Genomic DNA, 13,363 nt, shown 5'->3' on the forward strand with positions numbered 1-13,363 from the left:
CCACACATATCTGGTGGGCTAGGGACCAGAGGACTGTCAAAAAGCAGAAATTGTCAAAATGCTGAACCTTAATCTGTTGAATAAGATGAGAGACACCTGTATTGCATGGGGGAGAGATACCATTTTTAGTATATATATTTTTTCTATGTGAGGGAGTGTTTTGGCGAGGCAGTGGCATGGGCTAAAGAATAACTGAGGGAAAGCGGGAGGATGTGTGCAGGCTTGACAGGCATGCTTGGACCAGTGGCGGGCAGCGCTTCTTTGACTGGATGGCTGGAGAAGAAGAAGAATGACGTGCCTCACTGCCATCACAGCTGAGAAGAGGAGAAGGAGGAGGTGGTGGCAGCACTGGCAGTAGTGGTTTCAGCTCGGATCACTTCATTGTGTGCTTTCTGCAGCCAGTCACAGTTGTGGGGGCTCCCACTCTAATGGGTTTTCCTCCTTCCCTGCTTTCCCAACAGCCAGAGGTAAAGAAAGGTGATGAAGGAAGAACAGTTCAAAGTAAATCCTGAAGTGGTTTCACAAACGCACTGACACCATGGAGCCACTGGGATCTACTCCCGGGTTTTTCTTTGAACTGTTCCTCCCTCACAAGAGCTGGCACCTGTAACTGACTCTGCTTCCTCCTGTTCAGCTGCGATGGCTGTGAGGATCTTCTTCCCCAGCCATCCATCAAGTCTGTGCATGCTCTCTTGCTTTCCCTAAATTGTTCTCTTCAGCCCACGCTGCTGCCTAGCTAAAATGCTTTCTCGCATGGAAAGAAAATAAGCATTCTAAAATGGTATCTCTCCCCCATTTGATAATTCCTATGGCCATAGACAGTGTTCCTTCAGGCAAAATAAAAGTGTATTAGTAATGCCTCCCCTGCCCAGTCCATAATTGCCTTAGCTCATCAAGTAATAACGTCCCTTCAAAAATAAAAACCCACACTTCCCAATCCATTTGAACCAAATAATGATCCTCCATTCTTTCAACCCTTTTAAATGATACTAATCAAAAGAACAGACCCCATGTCAAATATACAGTGGTACCCCGGGATACGAATTGATCGCGTTACGAAATTTCCGGGATACGAAAAAGTTAGATTGGAAAAAACTGTTCCGGGATACGATGTTTTTTTCGGGTTACGAAAATTATTTCGGCGCGAAATTCAAACGCAAAGCGCGGCTAGCGGCTTTCCAGCGGCTTTTCGGGTTGCGAAATTACTCGGGTTACGAACGGAGCCGCGGAACGAATTAATTTCGTAACCCGAGGTAGCACTGTACAGTTTCTGGATTAGAACAGTCAAAAGAGCGAGTAGTCAACAAAAAATGAGTGGTGGAAAAGCATGGGATGCCTGTACAGGAAATAGTAATATGTACGTTGACATCAGACCAATAAATAAAGCCTTCTTTTTTGTCCTAGGAAAATAAAGAATAACAAATAAGTATTAAGTCGCAATAGGAAGGACGTAGGTATCAGCATTAATTTCATTGTAAAAAAAAAAGAAAAGATACAATCATAACAAGGTATCTAAGCCAGATGCCAGGAATGTAATCAGACTTGAGAGTGCTCTGTGCTGGGTTGTTTGTCAAGCCCTGCCATGAGTTTCTTGTAGTACATTATCTGGGAATTCTAGTCTGCTCCCACTTTGCGCATTCTGGTCCAAAACAATCCAATATGTACACACATAACTCAGATGTACCTGGTGTTCCCATTTTTGCTTACTTTTTATTTGGTGTTTCCTTTTGGATTTGCAGTGTGAAGCTGTGCAATTTGACATGAGCTGGAAGGTGCCGGCTATCCTATATTATGTGCGGAGGAACCTTCACTCCAAGTATAATTTAATCAGTGAGTGAATCTGTGCATATGTGTCTTTGATGATGTGGATGGGGCTAGAGCAATTATTTTGCTTACAGGAGCCAAATTCAAGTATGCTCTGCACTGACTCCAAGAGGCCTCACTTTCTTCTGTCCCTACAGCTTGAAGTATTTAGAAATATTATGTGTGAAAATCCTTATGAAAAATCACCTAGTGCATGAGTGTGTGGGTGTATGAGAAAAATCTGTCAAAACCAACACACCCTAAATCCATCCCCCAACATATGTATATGAATGGTTAACACCAGAGTTTCTGTAATAAGACTCCACTATGCTGTTCAAGAGTGTGGGTTAAAGCAGAAAGCTGGGCATCCCAGTGTGTAGGGTTAAATTGATTGGTTTATCCCAAGAAATAGCTGGTACTCCATTTCCCTTGTAGTCAGTCAGTTCTTTACATTCTTACTTAGTTATCTCTCAGTGTTCTATTGTTTACATATTTAGCACATTCACTTGACAGTCATAGAATTATAGGACCTTATCACACGGGAGGGAAGAGACCAAATCCCATGGATAAACGGGGTTTAAATCAGGCAATATCCCACAAAAGCGAAATTGTTTTTGGACAACGTTGGGGTAAGTGAGCATTAACATGACATTAACCTGTGCAGAAAATCGCACCGCTTTTTACTTCCGGGAAAATCCTGAAAATAAAAAGCGGCATGATTTTGCTCACTTTCTGCACAGGTTAATGTCACGTTAATGCTCCATTAGCCCAACACGTCCGAAAACAATCCCACTTTTGCAGAATATTCCCGGGACCTGAACCCTGTTTATCCACACAATTTGGGTGCTTTGCCTCCCATGTGAGAAGGTCCATTGAGTTGGAAGAGACCACAAGAGCCATCTCATTCAAACTTCCAACAGATGGCCATCCAGCCACTATTTAAAAACCTCCAAAGAAGGAGACTCCACCACACTCCAAGGCACTGCATTCCTCTGACGAACAGGTCTTACCATCATGAAGTTCTTCCTAATGTTTAAGTGGAATATCTTTTCCTGTAGTTTGAATCCATTGCTCCATGTCCTGTTCTTTGCATCAACAGAAAACAAGTTTGTTCCTTCTTTCATATGATACCCTTCCATATGGCTATCACGTCACCGCTTAACCTTTTCTTCTCCAGGCTAAACATACTCAACTCCCTAAGCTACTCATCATAGGGCATGGTTTCTAGACCTTTCACCATTTTGGTCACCCTTCTCTGGACATATTCCAGCTTGTCTCTATTCTTGAATTGGGGTGCCCAGAGTTGGACACAGTATTCCAAGTGAGGTCTGACCAAAGCAAAATAGAGTGCTACTATTACTTCCCTTGATCTTCTAGACACTGTACACTGTAAAGGAGCCCTGGTGGTGCAGTAGTTAAATGCCTGTACTGCAGCCATTTGCTCACAAACTATAAGGTTGCCAGTTCAGTCCTAGCCAGGGGCTGAAGCTCCACTCAGGCTTGCGTCCTTCTGAAGTCACTAAAATGAGTACCCAGATTGTTGGGGCCAATTGTAAACCGCTCAGGGAGTGCTTAAGTGCACTGATAAGCAGTATAGAAATGTACTTGCTATTGCTATACTCCTGTTGATGCAGCCTAGAACTGCATTGGCTTTTTTAGCTGCTGCATCACTGTTCATTCACAATCAGCTTATGGTCTATTAAGGTTCCTAGATCCTTTTCACATATACTTTTGTCAAGTCAGATGTTGCCTCTCCTATATCTGCATTTCATTGTTACTGTCCAAATGTAGCATCCTATATTTCTCCCTGTTAGTTTTTATTTTTGTTAGTTTTGGTCTAGCTTCCTGATCTGTTAAGGTCATTTTGAATTCTGATCCTGTCCCCTGGGGTATTAGCTACCCTTTTAATTTGGTGTCATCTGCAAATTTGATAGGTATGCAATCTATTCCATCATCCAAGTCATTGATGAAGACGTCAAATAACACTTGACCCAGGACAGAACCCTTTTTGGGGGGGGAAAAGTGGAATTGTTGTTGTGTGCCTTCAAGTTGATTCTAACTTATGTTAACCCTAAGGTGAACCTAACACATGGTTTTCTTGGCAAGATTTGTTTAGAGAGGGTTTGCTTTTGCCTTTCTCTGTGAGAGTGTGACTTGCCCAAGGTCACCCAGTGGGTTTGCGTGGCTATATGGGGATTCAAGCCTCTTCATGTTAAACCAGGGCTGGGCAGTTTCTAATGGATGAAGGGGCTGCATTGACCAAACTTCATTTTTGCTTTAAAACAAGGTGCATGTGAGTGCATAGTTTGTTTCCAAGCTGGATCACACACTTCCAAGAGCGTGTCTGGGCATGCAGCTTTGTATTAAGCTAGATATGTATTTCTTCCCTCCGCTGACTTGCCTCCAAAATTTAACAATGCATTAGCAAATGCAGCAGCAACAGCTGCAAAAACAGGTGTGTTTGGCGGAAACTCCATGTGGACTGTTCCTCCCCCTGCACCGTAAACCTTCAGTTGCTAGGAAGAAAATGGTCTCTTTGGTGCAGTACATACCTCAACGAAAGGGTGGGCTGAAGGCGTCGGTTTTAACTCTGGAGGGAAGCCGCAGCAGGCAAACCATGCAGCATCCCTCCACAGTAAAAAGAACCAGAAAAAACGGGTTCTTTTTAAGGCACCGGGCGCATATCATGAGTGTGCCATTGGCGCACGGTTGATGTAAGGGATGCGCAGCGACTTCTGTATGCTGCACTTTGCTTACGTCATCATGGTGGTGCCCGTGTGGACGGGATGCCGCTATGATGCCGCTGCCGTTACATGCTAGGGTTCAGGAGCGTGCAGTTACTGCGTGTTCCCAAATCCTAGTATCGGCAGCGGCACACCGCTTTTGGCCTGTCTGTCCCAGGTCTGTTGCTTATAATAGGCTGTGTATTTGAGCTGATCAGGTCCAGTCCCATTTCTCGTCCATATATTCCCTATACTCTCACTTTTTGACCTTCTCTGCTGCCTTCTTAGTCTCTGTTTTGCCAAGTGTTGAAAACTGACAACTTCCTGAGTAGGAAATTCCAGTGAGACCCACCATGTAACAGCATTTCATTTCTTAGAGGAATAGCCCTACTCTAGTTCACAAAGGGAGTGTGAGGATCAAGAAAGTTGCCGTGAGGTAGTCATATGCCTCAAAGATTGAGGGAAGAATGTGAGTACATTTCGTGAGGAAGTATACTGCAGTCAAGAGGAAGTGAAGCATCATCATGATACAGTGGAAAGGACTTGTCATTATAGAGTGCAGCATTCAAACAGGGAGACCCAAAACCACTATTTCCAGTGAAACTATTTTGCTGATGCAAGTCAAAGTGCAGTTGCACAACCTTTGAGTGGCACTAGGAAACCGAAATCATTAGAAGTGGGCTGAGTTCAGGCACATTGCAACACCCCTCCCACAAGTCTTGACTATTCCGTATATGCACAGGTTTAACTTCACAGCAACTGACAGATTCTCAGAAACATTTGCAATGGTCCTGCCACAATATAGTGTATCCTGAATGATGTAAATAGGAACTGGTGTTGTTGCATTCCTAACCTTTACATAGCACCAAACCCATTTGGGTATGCTTCTTGTGCTGTGTGAATTAATGTTATCAACTTCAGTGTTGAGATTCCCTTGCTGTAGTCTGGTCCTAATAGGAAAATCCTTCCTTTGCTGACGTTGAGTACAGTAAATCCTCTAAGTGAGTCAGCTTTATGATATCATCAGATTTATGAAAAATCCTAGCCCTCTACTTCCTTCCCTACATTGTTCTGAGTGACTGATCTTTTCCACTCAGCTTAGAACTTTGGAAATCAATTTTATATACAGTATAAAAGGAGTCCCTTCCCATGTGGCCTTCTCCTCGGGGCATCCCCCAGCCAAGGTGAGATTTCCCTGCTTTTTCTTAAGACTGTAATCTCAATAGGCATCCTAGAGTTGAATGAATCAGCTAATCACATTTCTTGTCCCTCTTTTAAGTCAAGAATCCTATCGAAGCCAGTGTGCTGCTTGCAGAAGCCTCCCTTGCCCGCAAACAGCGCAAATGCCATGCCACTTTTATCCCACTCATGCTGAATGAGATGCCACAAGCAGGAGACCTGGTGGGACTGGATGCAGAGTTTGTCACTCTTAATGAGGTACACATTGCACAGGGGGAGAAGGAAGAGGGTGTGAAGAGTCCTAAACTTGGGCTGTTTTGAGCTTAAGCTTTAGAGAAATTCCCTGTTTTACCACAGAGCACCTCTATTCACCCTTTTAAAAATCTGTAATAGGAGGAAGCTGAACTTCGCAGTGATGGGACCAAGTCTACCATCAAGCCCAGCCAGATGTCAGTGGCAAGGATCACCTGCGTCAGGGGACAGGGTCCCAACGAGGGTGTTCCCTTCATTGATGACTACATTTCCACACAAGAACAGGTATGAAACCATCTCAGTGAAAGCATGGTAGAGGTTATGCTGGTGCCCTAGACCAAGGAACTTTGGACAATTTGGTCTTCAGCTCTGTTCATTACAAATGTTTTGTGAAATAGGATATGCATTCTTTGCCATATTGTAGTACTCTGCTTTAAAGATTGGCTCAGTATCTCTCTGCAGTAGGAGCATAGAGCCTGTATCAATGCTGGCCACCATGGCTTGTGGTCAAGAATGATAGCAGTTGTAGCCCAAAACATCTGAAGAGCCACACATTCCTTACCTTTGCCCTACACCCTTGGTTGGCTAGAGATAGCAACAGAAAGTCCTACATTCTTTAAACCTGCAGGTTGGGCAGAAGGGGTGCAGCATAAGAATATTAGTAGGAGAAAAATACTTTAGAAGAAAAAAGGAGAACCAATCTTCAAACCAGTGTTACAGCTGTTGGCCAATTTAGATTTCTTTTTCTCATGTTTCTAAAAGCTGAGTGTATTCCCTCTTTCATGCCCTGGGGAAAGAGGGTGTCCTGGGATGGCTGAATCCTCTCATCCCCTTAGGCAGGATTTCTGGAGGTTTCTGTCTCTTTCCATAAGGAGGAGTTCTATCCAGTTAATGTTCTTCCTCCATAGAATAAGCAAGCTGCTCTGTAACTCTTCATGTTCACAAAACCCCTTCCTTTATATGCACTCTATGGCGCGTTACAGACCGCCCATTTGGGGTGGCCTGTAACTGGCCCTTTCCCCACCAGATCGGTGCCTCAGCTGCCACAGCAGCAGCCTCAGACCCCGATCCACCGCTTTCCAGGCTGCGGCGAAGCAGCAAAAGGCTGCTTCCCCGCGGCCTGGAAAGGGGTGTCCTTGGGGCTTCATGCCCCAAGGACACCCGGCGGCAGCAGGGACATGGAGAAAGGGGCCGCTCTGCCCCTTTCTCATTTGCGTCACTGGTGCAGCTGTGTAGAGGCTGCGCCAGCAACGCAAATCGTGGAAGGAGCTCCGAAATGGAGCTCCTTACGGGGCCGCAGAAAGGGCGCCCTAGGCGCCCTCGTGCGACCCCACTACGTCACTTCCGTGCCGCTCTGTTTGGAGGCGGCGCGGTCGTGACGTAGTCATGGCGGCCCCCCATGTGGAACGGGCGCTGCCATTTTGTACGTCCTGGGGACGTACTAGGGTTAGGTGCGTGCGTAAGGCACGCACTTTCCCTAACTCTAGTACGTCCCCAGGACGCACTTTACGCCCGTGCAGAACGGGCCTATATTCCTTTATATTTTCTTACAGCCTCTTTTCTCCATCCCTAATCTCTTCAGTTAATCATGCAAAAATTGCACAAGTGCTGCAGGATTCAAGGTTGGCCAAGATCTCGCAGAAAATAACACACAGCATTCTAATGCCTGGATTTTCTAAAGTGGGCCAGGCTGCAGGCTCCCCTCTGCACTCTCTCTCACTGACTTCTTTGCCAGGCTGGAAGGATGGATATGTTTCCCAGTAGTTAGTATATTACATTGCAGAGGTGTCTTTCTGTCCTTTCTCCTCCTTTTAACATCTCTGTGTTTTATGTACAGAAGAGTTGTTATTTCTCCAGACTGTGTTTAACATATTGCAGTTTTATAGTTGGCTTGGTTTTAGTTTTTTTAAAATTTACTTACTTCCTAATATTGCTTATCTTTTCCCTATTAACTAGTATACGTTTATGAATGGGAGGGGCCTCTGTGCACGGGAAGAGCTCCTGCCAGCTGACGTGGGTGGCAGGACCCAACATCTCAGGGTATCCTCTTCCCTGTGAGCAGAAGGAGCCTCCACCTGAAGTACAGTGTTTCTTTTCTCGCCATAGTAACCATAGTTACCACAGTAAATATGCTTTCTTTGCTCTTGTAGGTGGTGGATTACCTCACTCAGTACTCAGGAATAAAGCCAGGTGATCTGGATGCCAAAATTTCTTCTAAACACCTCACCACCCTCAAATCCACCTACCTGAAGTTGCGCTTTCTGATTGATGTTGGGGTCAAGTTTGTGGGCCACGGGTTGCAGAAAGATTTCCGGGTCATCAACATCATGGTGACTGCTTCCTTCCAAATTCTGATATTATTTTTTTTCCACACAGCTGCTTATATTTAATGAAAACAGGGAGGAGGACATTGCTTGTGTGTGTCTTTGTTTCTAGAAGAAGTAACAACACTGAGGAGTGCAGTTAATTGTGAATGGGCAAGGTGAATAATAAAATATGAGAAAATGGCATAGAGGGAGAATCTAGAAGTGGGCTTGGCAACCTGAAACCATTCAGGTGGTGTAAGACAACAAGACCTATACTCCTTCACTATTAGTTATGGTAGCTGGTACTGATGGAAGCTGCAGTCCAACAAGCTGAAGAGTCACCATTAGTCACCCATTCCTGCTCTAAGAAATTGCGGCTAAGTTTATGCTTTTGAATACAAGAAGTAAAATGGCAGGGCATCCTAAATGAAAAAAACAGGATTTTATCATAGGATGTGAAAAACACTGTGTACAAGTTCACACTATGTTTATTTTTTATTTATATTATATTTAGTAAGCATTTCATTAACATGATTTATTTTCCTGACCTTTATTCTTACAAGTTTAGTATTTATTATTTGTGGATTGCCTACTTATAAGTTTACAAGGTGACTTATAACATTTTTTAAACAATAAAATACCATTGAGAACCAGTGTGGCATAGTGGTTTGAGTGTTGGAATATGACTCTGGGGACCACGTTGGATTCCCTGCTCAGCCATGAAACCCCACTGGGTGGACCTTGGATAAGTCACATTCTCACAGCCTCAGCTGAAGACAAGGACAAATCCTCTCTAAATAAACCTTGCCAAGATAACCATGTGATAAGTTCACCTTAGGGTTGCCATAAATCAGAAATGATTTGAAGGCACACAACAACAACAATAAATTTCTACATGATAGCTTTGCCTTAGGGTAGCCATAAGTTGTTTCTGACTTATGGCTACCCTAAGGCAAACCTATCATGGGGTTTTCTTGGCAAGATTTGTCTTTGCCTTCCTTTGAGGCTTAAAATGTGACTTTCCCAACATCGCCCACTGATGTCCATGGCTGAGTAACATGATTCAAACCCAGATCCATAGTCCAAAACTCAAACCACTACAGCATGTTGGCTCTCTCATTATGCTTACTTGATACTTTTTGCAAGATAAAATCCAGGAACCCTGCCTTAAAGGCAGGTGGAGAACCTGTGGCCCTCGAGATGTTATTGGGCTTCAAATCTCAACCATCACAGTCAGTGATCAGGATCGTTGCAGTCTGAAAACATATAGAGGGCCTTGGGTTCTCCACATCTGATACAAAGGCCCATAGTTCAGAAATCATGGGGGCATGAAGGGAATTGGACAAAAATTTGTACTTATCACCAACTTTCTCAGCTTATTTCATGCAGGTTTTCTAGATCTTAGAAGCTTGTTAGGACCTTCTCAGGGCTGAACAAGCTTTCCTGAAGAGGCAGCAGGTTCACTACCACTTCTTCGCTTGTCCTGCAGCAAGCAGCCACAGAAGAATACTGGGTGTATCTTGGGGACCAGGAAGTCTGGTTAGTGCCCTGTACTGAACTGAACAGGGGCTCTAGAATATGCCCCAGTCTCTCCTCCAGCAGTGCACTGAGGTTGCATGGTCAGTGGCTCAGTGTATTTTGACAAACAAGGCCAAATGTAAAGACTTCATGAAGAAAGCTTGAGAACTGCTCAAGTAGACTGTTGGCTATAATAAATCAGACCAATGCATTCCATTTTGTACACTTTTGAGACAGGACACAATTTTTTAATGTGAAGTCGGAGGCTTTCATGGCCAGCATCCATAGTTTCTTGTGGGTTTTTTGGGCTATGTGGCCATGTTCTAGAAGAGTTTGTTTCTGACGTTTCACTAGCCTCTGTGGCTGGCATCTTCAGAGAAAGATGTGAGCCACCAAAGCTGGCAAAACGTCAGGAACAAACTCTTCTAGAACATGGCCACATAGCCCAAACCACCCCTCAAAAAAACTACACAAATTTTTACTAATAGTAACAGCAGGAGGTGTGTTCTTTGGTACAATTTCTTTAACTCAAGAACAAACTGATTTGTTGAGTCTGTAGAGTTCTCATGAATGTGTGCTCATATGACACCAGCACTCTTGACTTGGATTATGCTTTTCTCAACAGGTTCCCAGAGACCAAGTCATAGATACAGTGTACTTGTTCCACATGCCAAGGAAGAGGATGATCTCACTACGTTTTCTAGCTTGGTATTTTTTGGGTCAGTGCAGACATTCTGTTGTCAGAATTAATCTGAGCCAGTCTCCCAGTTAGCATGGCATCTCTTTCTCAAGAGAATGATGTAGGTGACAAGGATTTTCCCTAAACATTTCCATTTTGTATTAGTAGGGTCAAATTGTCCTTGTTTTCCAATGACAATCCAAGCCCAGTGTTGTAGTTGAGATTTTTGGTATGTAGAGCATGAACTGGAGAACCCTGGCATAATTGTACATAGGGTGGATCTCTAAACCAGGTTAATAACCAGGCTCTGAAGCTTCAGTTTATCTCCAGCATTTGACATTCTATGAAGAGGAGGATTTCCTTATCATAAACAACAAACCCATTGTACTAGCCTAGAGGTGGTTCTTCCTGAAGCAAGGAAGTTAGCAATGTAACAATGGACATATGCTAAAACTTTTTCTATTTCTGACAGATCTAAAGATCCAAGGAGAGACTCATGACAGCATTGAAGATGCCCGCACAGCCCTCCAGCTGTACAGGAAGTACATGGAACTGAGCAGTGGTGGGTTGGAGCCTGAAGAATTCCGAAAGGTTCTGAAGAGCCTGTATGAGAAAGGGAGGAAGATGGACTGGAAGGTGCCTGAACCTGATGGCCAGAGTAGTCCCAAGAGTAAGGACCTTTTTTTTTTTTTTTTTTTTTTTTGGCCTTCTGAGTCTTGGCACTATGTGGCCATTCAAATTTTCCCATGTATGCACACAAATGCACTAGGCATATCACCTCTGTGTATCAATGTGTGTGCGTGCATTGTGTATTAGAGAGACTGGCAACACATGTTGTCATTGCATCTGTTTGTCTGCAAACATTACACAAATATGATGTAGGATAGGTATCTGTCACAGAGTCCCTGAACACCAACCCCTTGTTTCTTTGCATACTGCTGTAAGCCATGAGTACCATTTGGTTGAGATTTTAATTCTCAACATCTCTTTTTGGAGAGTGAGTTCATTGCTGTAAGGGCATTGAGAGTGCAGCAGCATCCCTGAAAGATTTCCTGTATGAATTGGTACTGGGTATGGATAGGAAACCCTCAAGCATCAGGCCTTTCTTCCTTTAAACCTGGCTGGTTCAGGAGTTTTGGTCTTCCTCTGTCCAGATTGCACTGTATGATCCCAGGAATCTTAAAAGTAGTTTGTGTTCTCTCTTTGAGTGGGGCTTTCTGGTTGTATTGTGGTCTCCCCATGGCTCACTATGCTGTATTACTTTCTGTGACAGGTGCTGCTGTTTTTTCAACTGTGCTTTCTCTTTAACCCAAGATCTGCATCTGAAGATTCTTCACTAGAGTATCCAAAAAACCCCTCCCTGAGATATGAATATTATAGAACATCCTCGCAGAAGTGAAGACACTCCACATATTTCTCAGAGGCCAAGAGACTTCTTCTGAGGTGCATTCCAGACCAAATCATTTAAAACTAGGAACAAGAGATAGTACCCTAGGTGAGCCACATGGGGGCACAGTTACTTTGAAAGAGCTGCTCTCTTCTAAGCCTAGAAGAGTCTAGGAAGGATGCTGAACAAACCTACTGCACAAGAAAGGGATCCCGCATCAATGTGCAGACTGCACTCATCTTCCAAGCTATTCTAGCATATATTTTATATAAAAATAGTTTGCGTGAAGCAGATCTGTTAGTTGTTAAGAAATCCTTACTTCCTATGTCTGCCAGTGTAAGGAAAGCTAAATGTGCAGGAAGTAACTGTGTTTTGTTTTTCCTTCCAGCTGGGAGTTGCCTCTTGTACAATCTAGAGCTGGACTCTATTGCCATGGAAGCTCTGTGGCTTTTAAATCTTTTCCCTTTTCTGTATGTGAATTGTGGGCACGTAGTCTTGGAACTGTAATCAAGCTGTAAAAGTTGTCAATGCTACTTTATAGTCTTGCCTTTTCATTGCCTGCTGATTTTTTGTCTCTCTATTGTTGCTGTTTTACTTTGAATCACAGGTCTAATCTGCACTGCAAGAACACCCATTGGGGAAGAGAGAGAACATAATTTAGACTATGAGCTAGGATAAAATCCTCACCAATTACGATGAATAATGTTAAATATTATTTTTAGCAAGGGCTGGATCCCAAGAGATGAAAATGCACAATTTTAAAAAATCTTATCTGTGAAGCAAAGAAAGAGACTTACTTACAGCAGTATTGACAGTAGAGTGGGAAACATAAGACCTACAAAGTGCTGGAGGGTTGTTACATACACAGTCTCTACAGTGTCTTCTATGGGTTGCTACACCATTATTTCCACTCCATTTTTTTAATGCCAGATAATGTCAAGCCAGTAGCTCCCTCTCCAAAAAATAGCTTGTTATGGCAACCCTTGGCCAAAGGGAGCATCATTCCCCTTCTCTTAGAGTGGCTTGCCCAAGGTGACTGGGTGGATTTACGTGGCTGAGAAGGGATTTGAATTGGAACAAATGAATAAGGAACTGAAAGGATCCATTCTAAATCATATAGTCGAATCTCAGGAAGAGTAGCCAATATGAGATGCCACACACTTATGTCTATCATTCATGAAGTCCTGTGTTTATAATACCCAGTGTACTCAAAATTGTGTAAAGGCCCCCTGGAGGAGTGTTTCCTTCATGTAAGTTTTGGGCTAACCCAAATTGTACATTCAGAGAAATGGCTTTTACCAGATGCTACAACATGACATTCAGTTTGGCTCTCCATCTTCAGGCCTAATGCCCACATGCTAAAACTACTAAATACTTAGAAATTGTGAATATATAAGAGTGTGCTTTGGGCCAATCCCAAAATAGATACAAGGCTGTTTAGGAAAGGTGGCAGCAGATGGGTGTTGGAAAAAGAATGCTATGGTCTACCTTAAATGTGCAATGGTGGACATTGTCC

At 43.5% G+C, this 13,363-nt stretch overlaps 1 protein-coding gene across 6 annotated transcripts in view; it reads left to right on the top strand.

The window, feature by feature from the left end:
• Nucleotides 1–12,397, top strand: part of PAN2 (poly(A) specific ribonuclease subunit PAN2) — a 36,233-nt gene extending 23,836 nt beyond the window's left edge. For 5 of the 6 annotated variants that reach the window (XM_042453621.1, XM_042453622.1, XM_042453620.1 and 2 more), the window contains exons 20-26: nt 1,740–1,830; nt 5,806–5,963; nt 6,099–6,242; nt 8,108–8,287; nt 10,407–10,500; nt 10,933–11,130; nt 11,734–12,397. In XM_042453621.1, coding sequence (XP_042309555.1) covers nt 1,740–1,830; nt 5,806–5,963; nt 6,099–6,242; nt 8,108–8,287; nt 10,407–10,500; nt 10,933–11,130; nt 11,734–11,768 — 900 coding nt within the window. In that variant the 3' untranslated portion in view covers nt 11,769–12,397. The remainder of the gene's footprint in view (nt 1–1,739; nt 1,831–5,805; nt 5,964–6,098; nt 6,243–8,107; nt 8,288–10,406; nt 10,501–10,932; nt 11,131–11,733) is intronic. The other variant, XM_042453626.1, reaches the window with a different exon arrangement.
• Nucleotides 12,398–13,363: the final 966 nt, after the last annotated feature.

The sequence above is a fragment of the Sceloporus undulatus genome, chromosome 2 (genome assembly GCF_019175285.1).
Source record: "Sceloporus undulatus isolate JIND9_A2432 ecotype Alabama chromosome 2, SceUnd_v1.1, whole genome shotgun sequence".
Lineage (NCBI taxonomy): Eukaryota > Metazoa > Chordata > Lepidosauria > Squamata > Phrynosomatidae > Sceloporus > Sceloporus undulatus.